This window comes from Megalobrama amblycephala, linkage group LG3, assembly GCF_018812025.1.
Source record: "Megalobrama amblycephala isolate DHTTF-2021 linkage group LG3, ASM1881202v1, whole genome shotgun sequence".
NCBI lineage: Eukaryota > Metazoa > Chordata > Actinopteri > Cypriniformes > Xenocyprididae > Megalobrama > Megalobrama amblycephala.
Genome location: NC_063046.1, coordinates 6654514 through 6677824, shown reverse-complemented (window position 1 = coordinate 6677824; position 23311 = coordinate 6654514). Strand labels below are relative to the sequence as shown.

Below are 23311 nucleotides of genomic sequence, written 5' to 3'. Positions count from 1 at the left end.
CCTGAGGAACTAAAATAACATTTCCAGAAATAATCACTCATAAAAATATAGCTGCAAGCAGCAATTACGGGGCCAAGCACAAAAACGGCACAAGACGCCAGCCAACACGGCTGGGAGCATCAGACTAACTGCAACAGTGAGCAATTAAAGACCTATTAAGATCATTTTAAGCAAAAGAGCTGAAAAATGATCAAAAGTGAGGATTTACTGGTTCATCACTTTCGACCAATTGGTGGCGCTGTGACCAAATTAATGTGGTATGGTCAGAGTGAGTTGACAATGACACCTGCAAAGTTTGGTGTCAATATGTTAAAGCATTGCGGAGATACAGCTTCAAGAGTCATTTTTTGCATCATGCCTCAAATTCTTTGCTCCGGTATACAAAAACAGTTTGATGTATCAACTTGAAATCCATAACTTTTGTCGGCATGGTCTGAAGATGATACAGTTCGATTTTGGTGAAAATCGGAACAAAGATCTAGGAGGAGTTCGAAAAAGTAGGTTTTTAAAGTAAAACAATATGGCGGACAGAAAGTTCAGACGACTATGTCAAATTTGATATCTATGTTCTCAGCATGACCCAATGAGACCAGTTCCATTACAATCGGTTAATATAGTCAAAAGTTATTAGCATTTTTGTAAATTTTGTTACAACTTTTGACCACAAGGTGGTGCTGCGCCAAAACTTTTTGAGTATTGTCAGGGCATTGTGCCAAAGACACATACGAGTTTCGTAACAATACGCTAATGCCTATGGAAATGGATATCATTTGATTCGGCATTAGGTCCCGAATCCAACGAGACCAAATTTATCATTTTTGGACAAACCCATCAGAAGTTATAAGCAAAAATAGCTATTTTTCATATCTCCGCACCAGTAGGTGGCGCTGTGTCGAAACACTGCATGTTCCCTCAGGTCATGCTTGTGATGACATGTACCATGACATGAACCCTTACGGTTCAAAAGTTATTAACATAAACATGAGCGCAACTTTGGAGAGCTGGTGGCTAGAGGGATTGAGTTAGAGACTCCAAATTTGCTATGGACACAGTTCAGAGTGTCCTCTAACTGTGTGCCAAATTTCACAACTTTTTACCATACAGTTCTATGGGCTGCCATAGACTTCCAGAGCAGCAGCAGCAGCAGCAGCAGCAGAAGAAGAAGCAGCAGCAGAAAAAGAAGCAGCAGCAGCAGAAGAAGAAGCAGAAGCAGCAGCAGAAGAAGCAGAAGCAGCAGCAGAAAAAGAAGCAGCAGCAGAAGAAGAAGCAGAAGCAGCAGCAGCAGAAGAAGAAGCAGAAGCAGCAGCAGAAGAAGCAGAAGCAGCAGCAGAAGAAGCAGAAGCAGCAGCAGAAGAAGCAGAAGCAGCAGCAGAAAAAGAAGCAGCAGCAGCAGCAGAAGAAGAAGCAGAAGCAGCAGCAGAAGAAGCAGCAGAAGAAGCAGCAGCAGAAGAAGCAGCAGAAGCAGCAGCAGAAGAAGCAGAAGCAGCAGCAGAAGAAGCAGCAGAAGAAGCAGAAGCAGCAGCAGAAGAAGCAGCAGCAGAAGAAGCAGCAGAAGCAGCAGAAAAAGAAGAAGCAGAAGCAGCAGCAGAAGAAGCAGCAGCAGCAGCAGCAGAAGCAGCAGCAGAAAAAGAAGCAGCAGCAGAAGAAGAAGCAGCAGCAGAAGAAGCAGCAGCAGAAGAAGAAGAAGCAGAAGAAGCAGAAGCAGCAGAAGAAGAAGCAGCAGCAGAAGAAGCAGCAGCAGCAGAAGAAGAAGCAGAAGCAGCAGCAGAAGAAGCAGAAGCAGCAGCAGAAAAAGAAGCAGCAGCAGAAGAAGCAGCAGCAGAAGAAGCAGCAGAAGCAGCAGCAGAAGCAGCAGCAGAAGAAGCAGAAGCAGCAGCAGAAGAAGCAGCAGAAGAAGCAGAAGCAGCAGCAGAAGTAGCAGCAGCAGAAGAAGCAGCAGAAGCAGCAGCAGAAAAAGAAGAAGCAGAAGCAGCAGCAGAAGAAGCAGCAGCAGAAGAAGAAGAAGCAGCAGCAGAAGAAGCAGAAGCAGCAGAAGAAGCAGAAGCAGCAGAAGAAGAAGCAGCAGCAGAAGAAGAAGCAGAAGCAGCAGCAGCAGAAGAAGCAGCAGCAGCAGCAGAAGAAGAAGCAGCAGCAACAGAAGCAGCAGCAGCAGAAGAAGAAGAAGCAGCAGCAGCAGAAGAAGAAGCAGAAGCAGCAGCAGAAGAAGAAGCAGAAGCAGCAGCAGAAGAAGCAGCAGCAGAAGAAGAAGAAGAAGCAGAAGCAGCAGCAGAAGAAGAAGAAAAAGAAGAAGAAGAAATCTAACGATTACAATAGATGCCTTCGCACCTTCGGTGCCTAATAAATGTAGGCTTCTGAGCTTAGGAGATATTAAAAAGGCAAGGGGAAACCAAATTTTCACAATATCCATCAACTCTGAGTCAGACTTTTTTTACTCAATCCATTAATACAAAAAACTTTTTGTTTTTCTCATAATGTTCTTCATGCGCTCTGTGCACAATCCGATCCCCCTGTCAAATCAGCCAAGATTAATTTTAGTTATTCCATTTACTTTGCCTTAATTTATTTCAGTTTAATTAGCTCAACTGGCAGAGCACGGTGCAAACTATGCCTCAGCATATACCTTGCCTTGCATTAATGATTTAATTGTTGCTTATGAGCTCAACTGTTCGATCATTGATCATTGCACAAGCAACACCAGGTCAGGGGGTCGATTCCGAGGGAAAACTATGATAAATTGTAAGTGTACTCCTTAAATGCACTTATCCAGGTCACAGATAAAGCATCTGCAAAATGAGTGAATGGAAAAAATCAACATTGGCACTTGTGTGTTTTGTGAACTGTACGACCGGCCTCTGTCATTTTTACATAAAAGCTTGACACACGTACACCATTCATCAATAAGACATCTGCAATGTACTTTTCTCACAGATGTTCCTGGAAGATGTGATTCCTGCATTCCTGAGCTGTCATGGCCCGCAAAACACACAGCGCTGCAAGTCTGATGCAGACAAACAACACGCCTGCCGCGGAGAGGAGGGCAGCGGGTTCAACGTCAGGGGTCAAAGGGCGAATCACCGGAGGAATGAATAGGAACATTGCCGTTACATTCTCAGGAACAAATTCTAGGAATTTTCTTGAAGAAACAAAACTCCAAGCAGCCATTCCTGAGAATGTAACGCCAAATGTTCTAGTTGACAAACTGATGCTGAAAAGTGCTGCAAGACAAATTGTGATTCCCAGATAAGAATTTGGACACACTTTAGTTTAGGGTCCAATTCTCACTATTAACTATTAACTACAACCTAATTACTGCTTATTAGTGCTTATTAGTGCTAAGTCACAAATGATCTTCTGCAGCTGATTCTGGTTTCCTGTCTATTCTTAATCTTTTAGATATTAGTGCTGCCTTCAACACCATTATTCATTTGATTTTACTGGAACATTTGGCTTGTATTGGAGTTGCTGGCAATGCGCTCCTTTGATTTTCATCTTATTTAAGGTGACAGGAAACAGTTTGTCCAGATTAAGGGCCCTAATTTAATGATCTAAGCACATGGTCCAAAGCGCAAGGTGCAAGTCCACTTAAGGGGTGTCACTTTTGCTAGTTTACTGACGGGAAAAATGGTCGGCGCACCCAGTGCATGGTTTAAAAGGGTTGTCCCTATTCTCTTAATGAGTGATGTGTGTGTTTTGGGTGTAATATGCAATAAAACAATTAGAGCCTCATGTCCCATTCCCTTTAAAAGACAGCTGTGCTCGCGCCATGGCGGATTGCTATTAACATGGCGGAATTTGCAAGCGGAAAATCTGAACGCTTCTCTAGCGAGGAAACGGATCTGCCCATGCATGAGATTAAGGCATGCGAGCTTATCTATGGGACAAGCCAGATTCCAAAGCATTTTTATCTTTATGCACACATTATTCATTTTTTACATCATAATCCGTTTAAATATTTGGCATGTTTGTGTGTCCCTGTGTGTGTAACAAGCAGAGTGTACGAGCGTTGTGCACCCGCATATAGGTGCATATTACTAACACGCCCTTTAAATAAAAAAAAAATAATAAATAGATAAAAATATTGACTGAAATATTAACTTTAGACCAGGTTTGTGTTGGTCAATGCCTCAAATGCCTCAAAATAGCAACACGCCAACAATGCACCTGAACACACCTCGTTTTCAGACCAGCACGCTCATGGGTGCACAAATGGGCGCAAATGCATTTTCATTTAAACAAGGTGGCACAGGACATGAACATGATAACTGCGTCGGGCTGAAACTAGCAAAAAACACTTGCGTCACGGCTGGCGTCACATTGCGCCGGGTTTATGACAGGCCCTAAGAACGTTCGATCGGAGACTGTCATAGTTTCTTAAGGTGTTCCACAGGGGTCTGTGTTGGGTTCGCTTTTATTTATTATTTATATTCTACCCCTTGGTCACATTTTTCGTACTTATGACATCAATTTCCATTTTTACCCTGACGAGACACAATTGTACATATCTACAAAACCTAATTTTCCATCCCCCTTCAATACTCACTAAATGTTTGCAGGATTTTAACACATGGATGACCAAGAAAAACTGAAGCCCTTCTTGATGGGTCTAGGTCTGTCTCATCTAAAACTCAATACTCCACCCTGCTTATTGATAACTGTCCGGTTAATATTTCCACTCGGGTGAAAAGTCTTGGTGTTATATTTGATGGTTTGCTTTCTTTCTCAGCATAGCACTTAAGTCCATACTTTGGTTACAACACAGATTGATTGCTGTAATTTTCTTTTATTTGGTCTTCCTGAAAAACAACTCCATCGATTACAGTTAATTCAGAACTCAGCTGCTAGGATTATTACCCATTCACGTACCTTTGTACATATAACTCCAATTCTTTTCCAACTACATTGGCTTCCAGTTCATTATTGTATCTATTACAAAATTTTACTGCTCGCCTATAAAGCTCTTCGTAATTTGGCTCCTTCTCTTTATCTTCTGCAGAATTATTGACTGTTCCACATTTCAAGTTGAGTTCATTTGGCAGTAGGGCTTTCAGCTGTGCAGCACCAAAATTACTTTTGGGTATGTTTTTATTTATTTATTTTTTAATCTCACTTGTCTTTGTTTTATCTGCCACAGGACTACAGATGTCATGTCTAGTTCTGATTTTGTTTCATTTCTTTTATTTTGAAGTTTAGTCACAGTCATGTTTCCTGTTTGTCATGTGCTTCCCTAGTCTCATGTGTCTTGTTCTGATTGGTTGTTCAGGTCATGCGTTTCTGTTCTGTTTTATGATTGGTTTATTGTCTTGATTGTTCACAGGTGTTGTTTATTGCTCATTTGTCTTTTTGTATAAACAGCCCTCATGTTTAATTGTTCCTTTGTCTAGTATTGTTTGTGTAACTGCTGTTGGTGTTTGCTACGTTCATGTTTTGTTCATGTAGTCAACTCATTTTGTTCACTTTGGATCATATTCAATAAAAATGCACGTTGGTTCAAATAAACTTGCTTTCAGTGGACTTTTTGTTACAATGGATGTAAATTAGCAACGTTTTTATAATCTGGCATGTTTACGTTTTGTATTTTATACTGATATCCATTAACATGCATTGCGCCCTATTAAACAAACAAACAAATAATAAATAAGGTGAAAGATGACAAATTAATTATTAATACTTTCTGCACAAGTTCTGTTTTGAGTTAGAGGATGTTTGGTTAATACTGAAGGGTTGAGTAACTGCAGAATTGGGTGCCAATTTGAGATCTGAAAACTGCTTTGGAAAAAGAGAGATTCATACCTGTATCTCTTTCTCATGCTGGACAACCGATTCAGTGAGATATGATCCAGCGGTGCATTACCACACCTAAAGAAACATTCAAAACAAAGTTCATTTCTCATCATAAATGAGTAAAAATGTAAATACACATACATTTTTGTTAAAGTTTGGAAACCTCAACTTAATTATAAGCAGCTTTATTGTGTCTGTGAAGTTTCAGCTCAAAATACTCCACAGATCATTTATTATAGCTTGTCAAATTTGCCCCTATTTGGGTGTGAGAAAAAACACGCCGTTTTTGTGTGTGTTCCTTTAAATGCAAATGAGCTGCTGCTCCCGCCCCCTTTCCAGAAGAGGGCGGAGCTTTAAGAGCTCAACAACAACAAAGCTGGAGAATCTCACGCAGCCAAAATGAGGATTGTCAGTAACGGTGTTCAGAGAGACTCAGGAAGAAGTTACAACTTTTAGAATGAAACTGGACGTTTCTGAATGGTTAGTGGATAAATTTATGTAGTTGCTGTGGAGTTGATTCAACTCATCCACTAGCATGTGCCGTCATGTTCATCTTTTGTGTTGAATTGACCCTCGTTTGTGAAGCAGTCCGGCGTAAAATGACGGCATGTCAACAACACTCTACTACAACAACTCTTCCTCTTCTCTAAAGCAGCCCAACATGGCTCCGCCCCCTTTGTTCTGTGTTCTCGGGGGCGGGGTTTATGTAAATGTTAGGGTTAGTGATGTCACTAACCCGGGAAGAAGCTCGTTTGTAGTTCCTACCAGCCGTTTATTGAAAACAAATATCTCTTTGCATTGAAGTTTGAGCGTCGTAACTTTGCAGATGTTGTTTATGCTCAAACAGCAACATTACACACTAACTAAAGTTAAAAAAGTCAAATCATAATCAAACACAACTTTAACATTTGTTAATGATTGTTCATAAAAATGTTCATGTTAGTTCGCAGTAACTAATGTTAAAGCCCCCCCTGTGGTGAAAATCAAGTTCTATGTGGTGTTTTTAATATGCTTTAAGACAAACCATGTGCAAATGTGTTACCAAGATATCTTATATTCTAATTACCATACATATATGACCAGCTAGTGAAGACTATACGTGTGACCTGAGATCTCTGACACTGTTAAGAGGTAAAATAGTTCACATCTGTTCTAACTTGAGCTGTTTATCCCCCAAAATCACTTCCATTTGACCTGGCATGACAAAGTCTGTCATCCCTCAGGTCTTTGTCAAATAGTTTGTCAAGTGCTCATGAATGCAAGGTATGCAAATAAACAGCATGTACATTTTTAGATCACAACAAAAAAGTTAACGTCCTCCAGAATTGAGTCATGATGCCTAATAGTGTTCAGATAAACCATTGCATAAGAGCCTTTAAGAATGACGATCATGTTTTTAAGGGGTTCTGTTTATCTCAAGTGTTTTTACACACACACACTCTGACAAATACGCTCATCCGCTAACATGCGGTTTCAATTTGTAAGAGAGCCACAAATAGAAAAAACATTAAACATGAACACATTCTTGACATCGCTAAGTCTCATATTTATTAGCTGAATGCAGCGCAAAGACATATGAGGACGTTATGTCGGAATCTGCTCGTCATGGTTTATGACTAGCACGGACATTTGAAACAAATTCGGGAAATGCATGTTTTCATCTGTTTTTAAATATAGACTGTTTCAAAACATTATGAATGAAAACACCTTTTAAACATAATGCGGGAAGGACGGGAATGTTCAGCAACAACAACAGTCATGGTTTCTGTTCACCTCATTGCTAAAAAATCCCATAATGAAAGCATTTTGTTTCTTTAAAATGAAACAGTAAAATTATATTGTTATGATCAGAATAACAGATAAACAAACAACACTTGGATAAATGGGTAAATACCTCATAAAGGATCAGAGCATAATTGAAGATCATTTTACAAGGGAAAAACATGCAGTTGTGCAGACTGATAATAGTGATTCCACAACAACTTTGTTCAAGTAGGGATGAAATAAATGTTTATGTGTGGACAAGGGCTTGAAATGAACTTTTCTGCTCATTTCCACTGTGTCTAGTGGTTTTCCAAAGTTACTAACCACTCAGCATTTTCACTGACCACAATTTTGACATTGATACCATGGGGAAAAACTGCCTTATAAACATTTCTAATATTATCTCATAATTTGGTCTCTGCTGTCACTTTAAGACCTGACGCACAGATCCATTATACTGTTACACATGTGTTTTCTTTCTCAACTGTTTACTTTCACTTAAAACAACCGACTGTGTTTACGTGAATACTCACCAAGACCGGCATTTTGACATTATTTTGCGAGTATTTGACTGCTTAAGGGCAATAAGCAGTGAAAAATAACTCAATTTAGTACTGAGAGGCAGCTTGAGTAAAATTATGCACAATACATAAAATCCCATGCCAAAATTTAAGCCCTGTAACAGCAACAACATTCATCCGGAGCAAATGAAATGAGTGAGTGAGGGGAGGAGGGTTTGCGTGTCGACTCGCTGTCATTTTCTGAGAAAAATGAGTATTGGAAGCATTTCAGATATTTCAGTCTGAAAAATTTATATTTTCTGACAAGACTACATTGCACTTAATGGGATAGTTCACTAAAAAATTAAAATGTGATGTTTATCCGCTTACCCCCAGGGCATCCAAGATGTAGGTCACTTTGTTTCTTCAGTAGAACACAAATTATGATTTTTAACTCCAACCGTTGCCGTCTTTCAGTCAAATAATGCGAGTGAATGGGAACTCGAACAATAAGAGTCAAAAAAACATGCTAGACATCACTGCCGTTGTCAGAGCGCGATCAGACCTCACTAACCGAGTGCTGAACGCAGTTGGACATAGTGGTGTATTAGAGGTAAAAAATGATATAAATACTGTTCGGTTTCTCGCACAAACCGATCATTTCGTGTCTTAGGACATCAATGTGTCGTCACGAGCCGCAGGGTTTTATTTGGATTTGTCTGTGCATGTTTTTTCGACTCTTATTGAGTTCCCATTCACTCCCATTATTTGACTGACAGACAGTTGGAGTTAAAAATCATCATTTGTGTTCTACTGAAGAAACAAAGTCACCTACATCTTGGATGCGCTGGGGGTAAGCAGATAAACATAAAATTTTCATTTTTGGGTGAACTATCCCTTTAATTTATTATTTCAGATGTCTGTTTAAAAGACCAGAATTGAAAAATGTATATATTATATATAAAATTTAATTGACTGCGTACACGCCACTGCTAAAATCCACCCGTATTCGGCGGTGTTAATGTCAAGCCCTGTGTAGATTTATTTATAAGAAGTGATATAAATATTAATACCACAAGAAATACCCCAACCTGATAAAAGTTCTAAAAGGTATCTGAATATCTAAAAAAATGGGCACAATACAAGACTAAACTCTTGCATAACCAGTCCTGATCCTTAAAGTCACAATGAAATCAAAATTAACCATCCTTATTTTTATGGAATATTGCAGTATTTATTATAGTGATTTATCTGTGCACATTTTTTTTTTTTTTTTTTTTTTTTTTGTCTAATGCCATTTCATGCATCCTGACTTATTTACACTGTTAAAGAGTTGCATTCTCATGCTAAACATGGCAAAAGTTTCAAAATGAGTTGGACGTATTTCTGTGCCAAGTATACAACTTGCGGTTGTGGACGTTTCGCCATTTTATTTTCCGAGTAAGGCCCGTATCACATCATAAAGGGTGGAATTCCTTGTATAGGCACTTCTTCCTGATAAGCGAGCACTCACACACATATCACCCAGAGCAAGAGCAAGAGCACGCCCATCAACATGCTTCGTTCAGGATACGGAAGCCGAGCGATTTTTCAACAATGGCTGTGTCCCAATTCAGGGGCTGCACCCTTCGAAGGCTGCATATATCATCGAAGCGGTCTCATTTAAGAAAAATAACCATTAGATTGCAAAGTAAGAAAGAAATGACAGTATTTTACACCTCACAATGAATATCAGTCAGTTTTATTACGGTTACTTCTCTTAAATATGACATCCCTGATGACGTATGCAGCCTTCAAATACGACCTCCGGAGGACGCAGCCTCAGAAATGAGACGCAGCTCCTGTCAACGAAGGAGTGTGTTTTTGGTTGTGAGGGAAAGATGACCCTTTTCAGCTTCCCAAAGAACCCAGCGTTAAGAGAACAGTGGATGAAGTTTGATTTTCCAGGGCAGCAACGGAGTTGTGCACGTATATTTGTTTGTTCCCGGGATTTTGGTGATGAATACTTTGTAAACAAGTCCCAGTTCGGCGCTGGATTTGCAGATCATGGGTGGTGAGTAAAGCTGCATCAGATGTCTGTGTTTTGTTGGCGATCAGCGTGCAAATGCATAAAAAGTAAACAACGAACGCTTTTGTTCCCTTTTTATTTATAATGTCATCTTTAGCTCCGCCCATGGCACACCTCTAGGAGCTCTGCATTTTTTCAGAAAGACTCAGTACAGCATTTGTATTTTTTTTTAAATATGATAAAACTAAAGACTTTTCGAAGATATGAAAGGATGCAATACTACTCGACAGGTACTCAATTAACATTAGATTGGCAGAAACTGTATGTGATACACATATGCTGACTTTAACACTACACCACACCTGTGATGATGAGATCTGTGAGACTGGAAACTGTACCTCATTCTGCAGATGAAGGAGCGTCTGGACCCCATACACATTCTCATAGAGGACTGCTGTCCTTCCTTCTTCACCGTCCCCGTCTTTAGGTCCAGAATACGCCCTGGATATGCATTCAAATACATAAACACATGGACAAAAAAAAAAAAGAAACAAAATAGATTAAATTAGGAATGGGCATTTCAAATGGTATACACAAAATCACTTGAATTACCTGAAAATGAAAATGTCTTCTCTATAAATGTTACATCGGCAATAATGGTTTCACAATAAGATAACTCAAATATTTATATATACACTACTGGTCAAAAGTCTGCTTATTATTGATGCTCAATAATTATTATCGAAAAGTTTTTCCTGCTTAATATTTTTGACCATGCTTGATGTTATAAAACTGTGATGCATTTTTGATTTTTTAATGAATAGAAAGTTCAAAAGAACAGCATTTATTTTAAATAAAAATCTTTAGTAACATTATAAATGTCTTTACTGTCACTTTTGATCAGTTTAATGCATCCTTGTTGAGGGTGTTCATTTCTTTTTCTTTTTTTTTTCTTTTTTTTTTTCCTTACCCAAAATTTTGAATGGTAGTGTATCACAGTTTCCACAAAAACTTTAATCAGCACATCTGTCTTCAACATTGATAATAATCATAAATGTTTCTTGAGCATCAAATCAGCATATTAGAATGATTTCTGAAGGATCATGTGACACTGAAGACTGGAGTAATGATGCTGAAAATTCAGCTTTGATCACAGAAATAAATTACATTTTAAAATATATTCACATAGAAAACAGCTATTTAAGACTCTAAAAAATATTTCACATTATATTACAAATTTTCCTGCATGTTTTTAATCAAATAAATGCAACTTTAGGAGACTTCTTTTAAATATATCAATAATAACAATCCTTTTTTTCAAATCTTTTTAATAAAAAATATAACAATTCATAATAATAATAATAAAAAAAACACACTCCAGGAGTACTGAAAAGTAAATGTAGATGTCACTAAGGTTATGTACATAAAAATCTATATGAAGGTTACCACATTTTTTTTTTTTTTTTTCAACCATTAAGGTGTATCATCATCCACTGGGATACATTATTATATCAAGGACCACATATACCAATACAAATGAAAATATTGCCACACAACCTTTGGACGCACCTGCTCATATCACTTAAACATCATGCATCCACAACGCCACCCTGCACAATTAACGTTAAAGACAAGATTTATGCTAGCGATTTAGCAGGGGTATATTTTATTTTGGTCTTTGCATGCTGTAGGGAACAAATGAAAAGCTATAGACTACTATAGTCGATTACTCGTACTCATCCCTAGGCCTTAAGCTTCAAAATACGTTTCTAAGATGCCACAGTAACTGTTTGCAGAAGTGCTTTTCAGGGGCCGTTCAATCCTAATACACCCCAGAACAAAACAACAAATGTGCCACAAACACACACAGATGCACGGAGAACGTTAGGACCATCTCGTTCACTGCTACAACATCTGCTCGATTACACAGCACAGAAGATTGGCTAAAATAATCAAATCGCAACAATTTTGTCAAAAGTTGTTTTTCCCACCCAGCAGAGCTAGAATGAGGGAGGAACACAATCCAAAGCAGCCAAAAAATGTCATTGGCTTGACAAAAACACCCACAACAATAGTCAAAGCGTGAGCTATACTTCTCGGAATGCTGATACCTATAGGACAAAAGCGCAGGATTATTGAAGCCTGAAGTTATTTCCATAAACAAATTAGCTGACATGCCTTTCAGCGGAGAAGAAGCGGTCTCCGAACTGATCCGGTGACAGCTGCTAAAGCCCTCAGGAGCAAATCTAATTGTCAAGAAGTCTTTCCACTCTGAAATACAGACACCAAGAACGTTGGAAGCATTTAAAAGCTATTAATACTGCTCTCTAAGACGGATAACAACACGACCGCTCGATAAGTTCAAGAGCATCAAGAAAGAGGCCCTTGGTAGATGTTGTTGAACAAACAATTGGGTGAAAAACCATATGGAGATGATGAACGAAGCTGGACTGTGATCATAAATCATCCAGATGTCGACCCACTGCCCTGAGTACAGCCGCACGCTGCTACCAACAACCCAATAACACCAAACAGGTCAGTCGTGCTGTAATGTCAGCCTTTCAACAAGGCAAACCTCGCTGGAAATGGGAAAAAAATATTTCGACCGCAAAAAGGTTTTTCAAGGCCAATGTAATAACAGTTTAGAGATGTCAAATTAGACAGGAATTTTTCCACAATCACCTCCGCAATAACTCTGACCCCTCTGCCTCCCCAGCGGTGAACTTTTTTTTGACTTTCTAACTTCTTCTAGCAGTCAAAAAAATGGGACTTTTAGTGATGTAGGAAGACAAGAAGTTTGCGGAGATTGGCAGTGAATGCTAGAAGATAACACAGGAATGCAATGAAACATCTCACAGAGGAGAACAGGGAGGGTCACTTTAGAAATGTATTACGTTACAAATTACTTCATTAAAAAGTATTCGGTAACGTGATCCAAGCACCACAATATAAAAGTAATGTAATCTGATTACTTCAAGGTTACATATCACATAGCCATCACTTTTCTTTCCTTCCTTTTTTGCACTTAATTTTCCTTGTAAAATTTCTCTGGCTTCATTGCTGCTTAAACAAGTAGACCACACAGTGATTTCTCTCTCATCGACCCACCCGCAATTAACTGGAATGTTATTTTTTTATTATTACTCGGCCTGCCCGACCTGCGGATATAATCACGATCTGTGCATCACTACTGTCAATTTATTTCGTTTTAAAGGTGACCTATAATGCCCCTTTTTACAAGATAATGTAATATAAGTCTCTGTTGTCCCCAGAATGTGTTTGTGAAGCTTCATCTCAAAACACCCCGTGGATTTTGTTATTATACCATGTTTTAACTACCTATTTTTGTGCTGGAGAAAAAATGCGTTGATCTGGTGTGTGTACCTTTAAATGCAAATGAGCTCATGCTCCCCGCCCCCAAGCTTGCATTTCAATACAATGAGGCATAAACAGCCTAACTCCCAAGATGGATCATTAAAATACTGTTTATGATGTAGCATATCAGATCACGTATATGTATGGCATGTATTTTGTGGATGTTTGCCAACATTCGATTCTGAATGAGTTTGATAGCGTGCTGCACGGCTAATGTGGCTAAAGCTACACGCTGTTGGAGAGACTCAATAAGAATGAAGATGTGTTTATGAATGATACAGTCTGCAAGTGTTTTCAGGTTAAAAAATGAAAATAACAACATGGCTCTGGTCTCCGTGAACACAGTAAGAATCAATGGTAACTTTAGCCACATTTAACAGTACATTAGCAACGTGCTAACGAAACGCATTCAGAAAGACAATTTGCAAACATCACGAAATATATATGAATTTGGATCATGAACAGTTGATATCGATCCAACTGAAGACATTCAAGTGTGTTTGATCAGGGTTGTAGCTAAACTGTGCAGGACCAGTGTTTAGTGGTGCACTGTTGTTGTTTGTGAAAGCAAAATGTTGGCGCCGTCGGTTGAAACATGCAGATTAAGGGGCGGTAATATTATAATAAGGTCCTCTTCCTCCGTCACAAGGGGAGCGAAATCTGAACGGCTCATTTTTTCAAATGCTTGCAGAGAAAGATTTGCCAAAACAAAGTTACTGGGTTGTCCTTTTTCACATTTTTTTCACCCAATTATAGCACTTAAACATGGCAAAAATCAGATTATTTGAGTGAAACCATTGTAATACTGAGAGTTTTACATTTTTTACAAAACGTAACTAATCCGATTATGTTGTTTTCAGACCTAACTCTAACGAATTACAGTTACCAGATTTTTGTATCCTGTTTATGTAACGCCGTTACATGTATTCTGTTACTCCCCAACCCAGCAGGGAAATAAATCACATGTGTATATTAGATCTGTGTATTAAAGTGACATCAGCATAATATACAGTATCTATTGCTGTTTATATGAATATAATCAACAACAAACAGAAAATCCATCACTGCTCTTGACTGAGTAACTTTAGTAGCTTTAATTAATACATTTCTTACTCACAGTTTTCTTGCGGAATAGGTCTACTTTTACACTGTTGCCGCGGGTTGTTTTTCAAGTCCGCGGGTTGAATCGACCCAAAATAACATGATATTTAGTCCCTGGAATGCAAATTTTAGCCCCCGGAATGTGATTTTTACTGTGGGACTCCACTGAAAATGCAAAAATGAAGTTTTGAGGAGCAATTGGGTGGGATTTGTTGTGAAAACCTGGCAACCCTGTTCTTACTTGAATGCTGCTGTTAAATGCTCTGGTGAGGAGATAAACATGACGGACTGTGTATAGCTCACTGAAGGGAGGAGCTAAGCTAATAGGGGAGATTTGGTTATGTAACGTGACATCACATTCTTAGACGCCTCATTATGAGACACTGTTTCAGATTTATGGGGAAAATAACAAATGGAGTGGATGGATTTTTACCCCAATAGGGTGGTTGTGTACACATAAATAAGTTCAAAAACAATATAAAAGTGAATTTATATCATAAACATATTGGTTTGGAACACAAATAGTTTTACAGTTTACTGCACTTTGTTACTGAAACCAGAAGCCTCACACATTACAAATGGCCGCACCCGCAACCTGGTAAAAATAACTTATTCAAGCCATGACCTCATAAAAGCCACTGACCAGTTTTACGGTAACTCTCTTTGATCACACCTCAATCAATCTTCTTGTTTGCACTGATTTGAGTAAGTGCTAGTCATATACGCATGGCGGTTTGCTGTTTTGATGACCGGCGTGGGTTTGGATGACCGTTCCTCAGCCTCCTGCTTCCCAAAACAGAGCTCAGCAGGTGGAGTTTGCTTTGGAGCAGGTTCCCTGGACGCTTCCACCACGGAGAACTTTAGTTGATCTTTGAAGAACTCCATCAGCAGGCATGGGAACATCACCTCCCGACGAGCACGACTCCTCCAACTTCAACTCCGTGACCACCTGAAGGGGATCTAAGGACAACGCTTGGAGGAACGAGGAAATGTTAGCCAGAACTCCCAGATCGGTCCCAGAACCACAAGGACTTCCAAGCAAAATCCCCAAATCCTCTGAGAAGAAAAAGGCACAATGTGGAATCTGGGCAAAGGCCCGTTTCATTAGCATCCCAGAATGCATAAAAAGGTCCGCGCCGCGCACATATATATCCCTATTCTGCCACACAGACTCCATTGTTTCTCCTCTGTGGGCAAGTGTATCATTATTATTCTAAAAATGAACAAAGCAGCAAAAAAAAAAAAAAATGGCAAATATCCCAGGCCACCAACCACAGCCAAGCTCAATATTTAGGCGGCAGTCGCCGTCGACAAGACTGTCGTACATGGAAGGACAAACAAATAGTGTTGCCAGAGAAATAATAGCTGTCCTTCAAGGATGTATCCCAATGAAAAATAAAGCACGTAATAAGAACGTTATCTTCATCAGCAAACTATGTTTGGAAAAATAAACTCAGGAAAAATGGGTCAGGTTAGTCATCGACTAAAGAATGCTCTTTTGAGTTTAAGTCCCGTTACGCTGTTTGAAGGCACTCTGAAAAGGTTTCGCATTTAATTTCCATAGAGAATTTCAGCTTGAATCTGTAACCTTAAGGAAATCTGCATTCTGTTATTATTTCATTTATATTCAACCATTATTCAATCATGATGTTGGCAAACTCTTGCACCATGCTTTACAAACAATAACGCATATTATTATTCAAATCAGCCGCTTTCTCATATATTTGCAGTTATTGTCTTAAGATTAGTTATTTCATGTTACAGCTCGTAGCTCACAAAACTTGTAAACAGGTTAGATACGTAGGCTATGGGCAACAAAAACTAATTTTAGCATTCTTTGCATGTCGCAATGCAACACTTTAATAATTGATGAGGAAATATTTCATTTTGTCACCATGAAGATGAATTGCATTGTAAAAATAACAGAATTCGTTACTCATGGCATTATGTGCATAACTAATGTTATGTAAAAATGGCTCTAAATGGCAGAAATGCCTTCCGTGGGCCATTCATTATGCTTTATGATACGCATTAGGATCAGTTTTATGTGCCAGTGAAACATGGTAACCAGTGGAAAGATGCATTATAATACTTTCCTATTAACAGTAACAGCTTTAAAGAGTATAATGCATTGAGATCAACACTTATTCTGATGTCTCATGTGTTATTTATATTATATTATGTTTTGCAATTCAGAACACTCTTTAAAATGCATTTTAACCGGGATTATGAAACATATCATGTGTTGTACATAAAAATCACAATGCATAAAGAACACTATTTTGATGCATTACATATGCAGGTTTCCATGTATATATGAATATGTATATGAGACCAGAACAGATCGTGTTGTTGCACACAGGTGTGTTGTGTGGTCTGATGGATGGTGTGTAAGATCTCGCTGATGTCTCTAGCCATCATTTCCCACTTCAGGGGAAAACACACACACACACACACACACCCCCACACCCCAAATCACTCTTAATCAATTATGTATGCAGAGCCAACCCTTAACATTCCAGCACAGAGAACACATTAGTGGAGAGTTTGAGGAGACATGGAAAATATCTCCCTTGGCCGCTTCATTTGATCGCTTTATCACTAAAACATATGAGGTTATCAAAACCTCATCAAGACATATTTTAACTGCAATATTTTATCTGGACCTTCTGCAAGAACAGAATTCCTTCTAAACTTGCAAGTTTCTTTGATGGGAAAGAAAATTCCTAACAACCCTTTTCTGGAGATTTAACAATTTTGTGTGATGTATAGAGATCACCAACAAAAATGACACCAATTACAAAATACCATTCAAAAGGTTTGGAGGCACTTAAATAGTGATGAAAGCCAAAATATTAAATATGACAGATGAATATTTACTGAGTAATCCACTGTTTTGTAGAGGGGGTCAAAATGACCATTTACACCTGAGATTTGGAGCCAATTTAGAGGGGTGTAAAAATGACTTTAGAAAGATGGCAGCATCATTATTTTATTATAACACAGAGATTGGTAGGTCTATTAGTAAAATCTGTAGACTTTAGCAATCTTTGCTTCATTATATGCCAACAGTGACAGTTCAAAAATGGGGAAAAAAGCACTTCTTGTGTTTTTTGCCTCTTGTTTGCATGTCTGTAACTCAAGAAGTATTAAAGATATCTACCCTTCTAGATTAAAGATCTTAATGTGGTTCCATGAGTAAACTGGCTAATTGTACACATTTTTAGTGGTCAAAAGTGATCCACATTTGGTTTTCGATCACTGAAAATGGGTAAAATTCAACAATTTGATCATGGAGCTGCTTTGAGATCCCCTTATCTATGGGTCTGAACTATATAAAGCCTTGAAAATTAAGATTTCAAAAGAAAAGTATATTAAGAATGAGAATCTAGAAGGATATTAAGATATCTTGAATACTTTTAGAGTTACAGGCATGCAAACGTTGGAAAAGGAATATTTATGGCACTCAGACAGGTGTGTTTTATGCAATTACACAAGATACATTTCTAGTTTCAACATTATTTCTTCTTCAGATATTCCTCTTTAAAAGAAAAAGTATGAGCTTTGTGCAAAATGACCCATATTTGGTTTTTGACCACTGAAAATGTGTATACAATTTACTCATGGAGCCTCATTAAGATCTCCATATTTCTGGGATTGAACCATCGAGGGCCTTTAAAATGAAGATACCAAAAGCAAAGTTTGTTATGAACCAGAATCTAGAAGATATCTTTAATACTTCTTGAGTTACAGACATGCAAACTTGAGGCAAAAAACAAAAGTAGTGCTTTTTGCCATTTTTTGAACTGTCAATGTTGGCATATAATGAAGCAAAGATTGCTAAAGTCTACAGATTTTACTAACAGACCTACCAAATCTCTGTGTTATAATAAAATAATGATGCTACCATCTCTCTCCATCTCTGCTACTCACCCCTCCAAATCTCAGTTTAAAAATTGTCATTTTGACCATTACTCAGTAAATATACATTTGTGACATTTAATATTTTGGCTTTCATCACTACTATATGTTTGTCTTTCTACAGAGAAAATAATAACAAAATCAAAAATTTGAGCTGGGGAAGTTTCTGAAATGACCCATTTACATGTTAAAATGAAAGAAATCTCAGCTTTTCAATGTGATCTCAGATTTTTGGCTCCCACTAAATAGATCATTTTGATATTACAGACCAACAGCTTGGAGTGTTTCGTGTCACAGCCAAACCACTGGAAGCCAGACATGCTGAATACAATTACACCACTAAAATCATACAGAGATGAATACAGATGCCTCTTTGCATATAAAGTGAATCCCCCGAGTTGTGACAGCGCTCATTTTACTGTGATGAGGAACAGTAGACACTATGACCCTGCGTCTCATTTAGATGTGGTCCAGGTCACATCAGCGACCGGTCCTCTCAAAATAATCATCATCTCATGAGCGGTTGACATAATGAACTGTGACAATGCCCTGCTCGCACCTAGTCCGACTGTAAAGACGTTTTATTACGTAGGATATTTTCTTACGTATCACTGAAACTTTTTAATAAAAGGAAATCAGACAAGAAGGACAAAAGGGCTGTGAGAGACAGAGACCACACTGGATCACTCCAGCCATCGCTATAATTAAATTATACAGTTGCTGCATGCTTCAGAGAGTTTGAGGGTAATTATCACATACTAAAACTAAAAGCTATGTTTAAAACATACATTTTCTGCAGTTATTATGTGTACAGTATGCACATTTTCTGTATGCATGGAATACCTGGAAGAACTACTACAAAATTTGGAGTATACAACAAACAACAAAGCACACTCTGGGAGAAAACTGTATTCTCAGTTCAGTGCTTAGTAGTCCATTTATAGTTCCAATTATATGTTCATATGTAATTAAATAGTAATTATACAAGTATAATATTATTAATGATTTAATTTGAATTAATATTATATATATATATATATACACACAATTTATTTAAAAATATTATTTATTGATTAACTACAAAAACTGAATCTGAAATGTATATATATATATATATATACACACACACACACACATTTATTAAAAAATAATATATATTATTTCTTATTGATTAACTACAAGACAGAAAAAATATACAATCAGGGAATGCATGAACTGATTAAATGCACACCTTGAATGCAATGCAAGTCCCTTTGGATAACAGCGTCTTCCAAATTATTAATGTCTATGCATTTAAAATAAAAATGTGTCCTTGATATAAAAGCTGAATGGAGACTAAAAGAATCTACTCTGAAATTTAAACCTGAAAATACTATTAAAAATAAAAGCCAAAAAAGGCAACACTACAATAACCTTGCCATTGCATATCTGATGCTCAGAGGAATCTCTCACAGATTATGCGTTTGAAATTACATGACTCCCTCAAAATATTCAGCCGCATTTCAATGAAGACGAGATAGAAAGATTGCCCACAGTAAAAAATGTTTTTTTCTGTATCTGAGGAGAATAATTCATCTTGTGGTTTACTCAAAAAAACCACAAAGAAAGGTGTCCACAAAGCAGAAGAGAGATTGTGTTTGCGGTATGTGTCTAGCGCCCTCTAGTGGAGAAACACAGAGTGACATTTACTGTGGGCAAGTTTAATTTATTTAGAGAATTAGAGGACATGTGCTTGATTCAATAAGCATATATCTGTATTGCATATATATATATATATATATATATATATATATATATATATATATATATATATATATATATATATATATATCTCTGACAGATATCACTGAAAAAAGTGTCTTGAGAAATCACACCAGCACTAGCCTCTGTAATCAACAGAAAGAGTCCGGTCCGCCCGATCAGAAACCCTCTTTGCCTGTGAATGAACTTGATATTATACACCTCCTTGTGTTTGTGTATGTTTTTGTGTAGGTTTAAGTTGTGTGTTCTAGTTTTCAGTTCATTTCTATGGTTTCTAATTGATTTGATCATCAGTTGCACCTGTCTTTCATTTCGTTAACTGGTTTTGTTGTGTATTTAAGCTCTTTGTTTCTTCCGGTTCATTGTCTGTTCTCGTTGGATACCGTTTGGTTGTTCTGTTTGAGTTTTTCTAGTATTCTGTTATTTTGAGTTTGTGTTTAATAAAAAGACCCTGCCCTTTTTCCATCACTCCCGCAGCCACATGCTGACAGTGCGCTTGAATATATGGGAAATGGTTCAAACTTCACTGAGGAGGGAGAATGAAAACAAATATCTAAATGTGTGAATATCTATGCATCTGCCCCAAAAATGTGATCTAATCTTTATCTAATAACAACAATCATTTGGACACTCCAATAAAAACAGTCCATTTCAATCACAGCCAACTAAATTGGTGCTATAATGGAAAAAATGCTGCTCTCCGTCAAAGTTCAGTAAAGATCGTCAGGATCTTATGGAAACTTGTTTACACGACAGAATAAACTAAATAAAAAGGTAATTGTGACTTTTTAGCTCACAATTCTGACTTTTTTCCTCACAACTGAGTTTGTATCTCACAATTTTGAGAAATAAAGTCAGAACTGTAAGATATAAACTCAGAATATAAAGATAAAAAGTCACAATTACCATTTTGTTTTTTAATCGGTGACATAAAACAAACTTCCACAGGATCTTGCATGAATAATTCACAAATGAAACAAAAGTTTCTGGAGGACAAACAAAGCTATATAAATCAGGGGATTCCAACACAAAAACTTCACTGGAACTGCAAAGCATGTGTAATTCTGCCAGGAAACTTGACAGCATCTGTCTATGATTACATTCACCAAAAAAAGATTATGGGTCATTCAACCTGACTATTATATTGAACATGAGTGATTTTCACATCTGAAAGGGCCAAGTCAAAGTCCTGACCTCTGTGATGAGACTGAAACACAAATAAACCATCTGTACTTCAACATTACAGCACAACATCTGTATACGATCCTCCGTTGACCTCAACACATTTTAAGTCTTGAATGTCTATCATAAATGTATGAATCCTTTGGCACTCAACTCACTTTAGGATTCTGATAAGCACTTGTTTTTGCTTTATTTTCCCAAAAAAAAAAAAAAAATCGTAAAATAATAAGCAAACTTTTTGCAATTATGTTCTCATACAGAGTTCATTAGCTCAATTTCAACTGTTTGTTCGAACTATGAATGTGAATATTCATAAACAAGCAGCGTTTTGTTTGAAAATCTCACAGCTGATTAAAGTTACCGCTGACTCGCTCTCGTCTCAAATACTAATGAGGCGTCTGAATGTTCCCTGCAGAGAACTATTAAAGAGGACATCTTCAGCACTCGTGTTGTGTGGCACCATATCGTTTTCTGTGATGTCCACTTAAAATGATTCTTGCATCAAAAATAATCAAATAGTTATAATTTACTTCATTACTTGTGTGTGTAGCATCACAAGCATCACTGGGAATTCTCAACCCTGTTAGAATATATTGATGATCTTTAAATCATAAGCCACTACAATATGGCCAGCATAGCTCTAGCATTGCTCATCCTCGTATTGCCGACTGTACTATTGAGTTTATACTGAATGGACATTTCAGGCTATAAAAAGGTAAAAATGAAACGGTCTCTTTTTCACTCAAATTGTCACGTTTTCTGTCAGCATTTGACATTCTTCCTTTCAAACGCTGATTTTGCTGTTTATATACAATGCGCAGTCTTTCAGTGACTGTCCAAAGCAGGCAAATATGAGAACGTGATTGTTTTTCTGTTGCTTAGCATCTAGCTGTAACATTCTAACAACGCATCGTTTCACACTGTACTAGTTTGGCACCACAATGCGGGGTTAACACTGCAAAAGCGGTGCTCGGGAGCAGGGTTTCATAACCCCAGGTAAAAAGAGGTGCTAACCCTGCTTCTAAATTACAAGTGTGAAATATTCCTTTACCCGGGGTTAAAAGTGGTGTTTAGAACGACGATAACCCGGGGTTAAGTGTAGTGTGAAAAGCCCTACAGAGTATGAGTAGTAGACGACAAACTGCCGGCTGTATGTACACACACACACACTCGTGCACACTCCTCTCACTCACACTCGTGCTCACACACACACACACACACACACTCGCGCTCAAGCTCACGCTCACACTCTCCTCTCGCTCACTCACACTCGTGTTCACACTCACACACACACACATTCCTCTCACTCACACTCGTGCTCACACTCACACACACACATTCCTCTCACTCACACTCGTGCTCACACTCGCACACTCCTCTTACTCACATTCGCGCACACACACACTCACGTGCACACTCCTCTAATTCGCACACACACCCATGCACACACTCGCGCACACTCCTCTCACTCACACTCGCACGCGCCCTCGCACACTTACACTCAAACCCACACACTCGCTCACACTAGCATTCTCGCACTCACTCGCACACTTGCGCACTCAAACACCCTAGCATTTGCGCCCTCACACTCACTCATGCACTCAAACATGCACTCGCGCACACTCGCTCACACTCTCACACACTAGCATTCGCGCCCTCACACTTGCATGCACACTAGCATTCTCGCACTCACACTCAAACATGCACACTCGCTCACACTCACACACTAGCACTCTCGCACTCACTCTCGCACTCACACTCAAACATGCACACTTGCTCACACTCTCGCACTCACTCTTGCACTCACTCTCGCACTCACTCTCGCACTCACTCTCGCACTCACTCTCGCACTCACTCTCGCACTCACTCTCAAACATGCACACTTGCTCACACTCACACACTAGCACTCTCGCACTCA

General features: G+C 38.3%; 1 protein-coding gene across 5 annotated transcripts in view; it reads right to left on the bottom strand.

Moving 5' to 3' along the window:
• arnt2 (aryl-hydrocarbon receptor nuclear translocator 2) overlaps positions 1-23311 on the bottom strand; it is a 104568-nt gene that overhangs the window by 57838 nt on the left and 23419 nt on the right. For all 5 annotated transcript variants that reach the window (XM_048183651.1, XM_048183654.1, XM_048183650.1 and 2 more), the window contains 2 exons: positions 10452-10554; positions 5791-5856 (listed from right to left, as the gene is read on the bottom strand). In XM_048183651.1, the coding sequence (XP_048039608.1) occupies positions 5791-5856; positions 10452-10554 (169 nt within the window). The remainder of the gene's footprint in view (positions 1-5790; positions 5857-10451; positions 10555-23311) is intronic.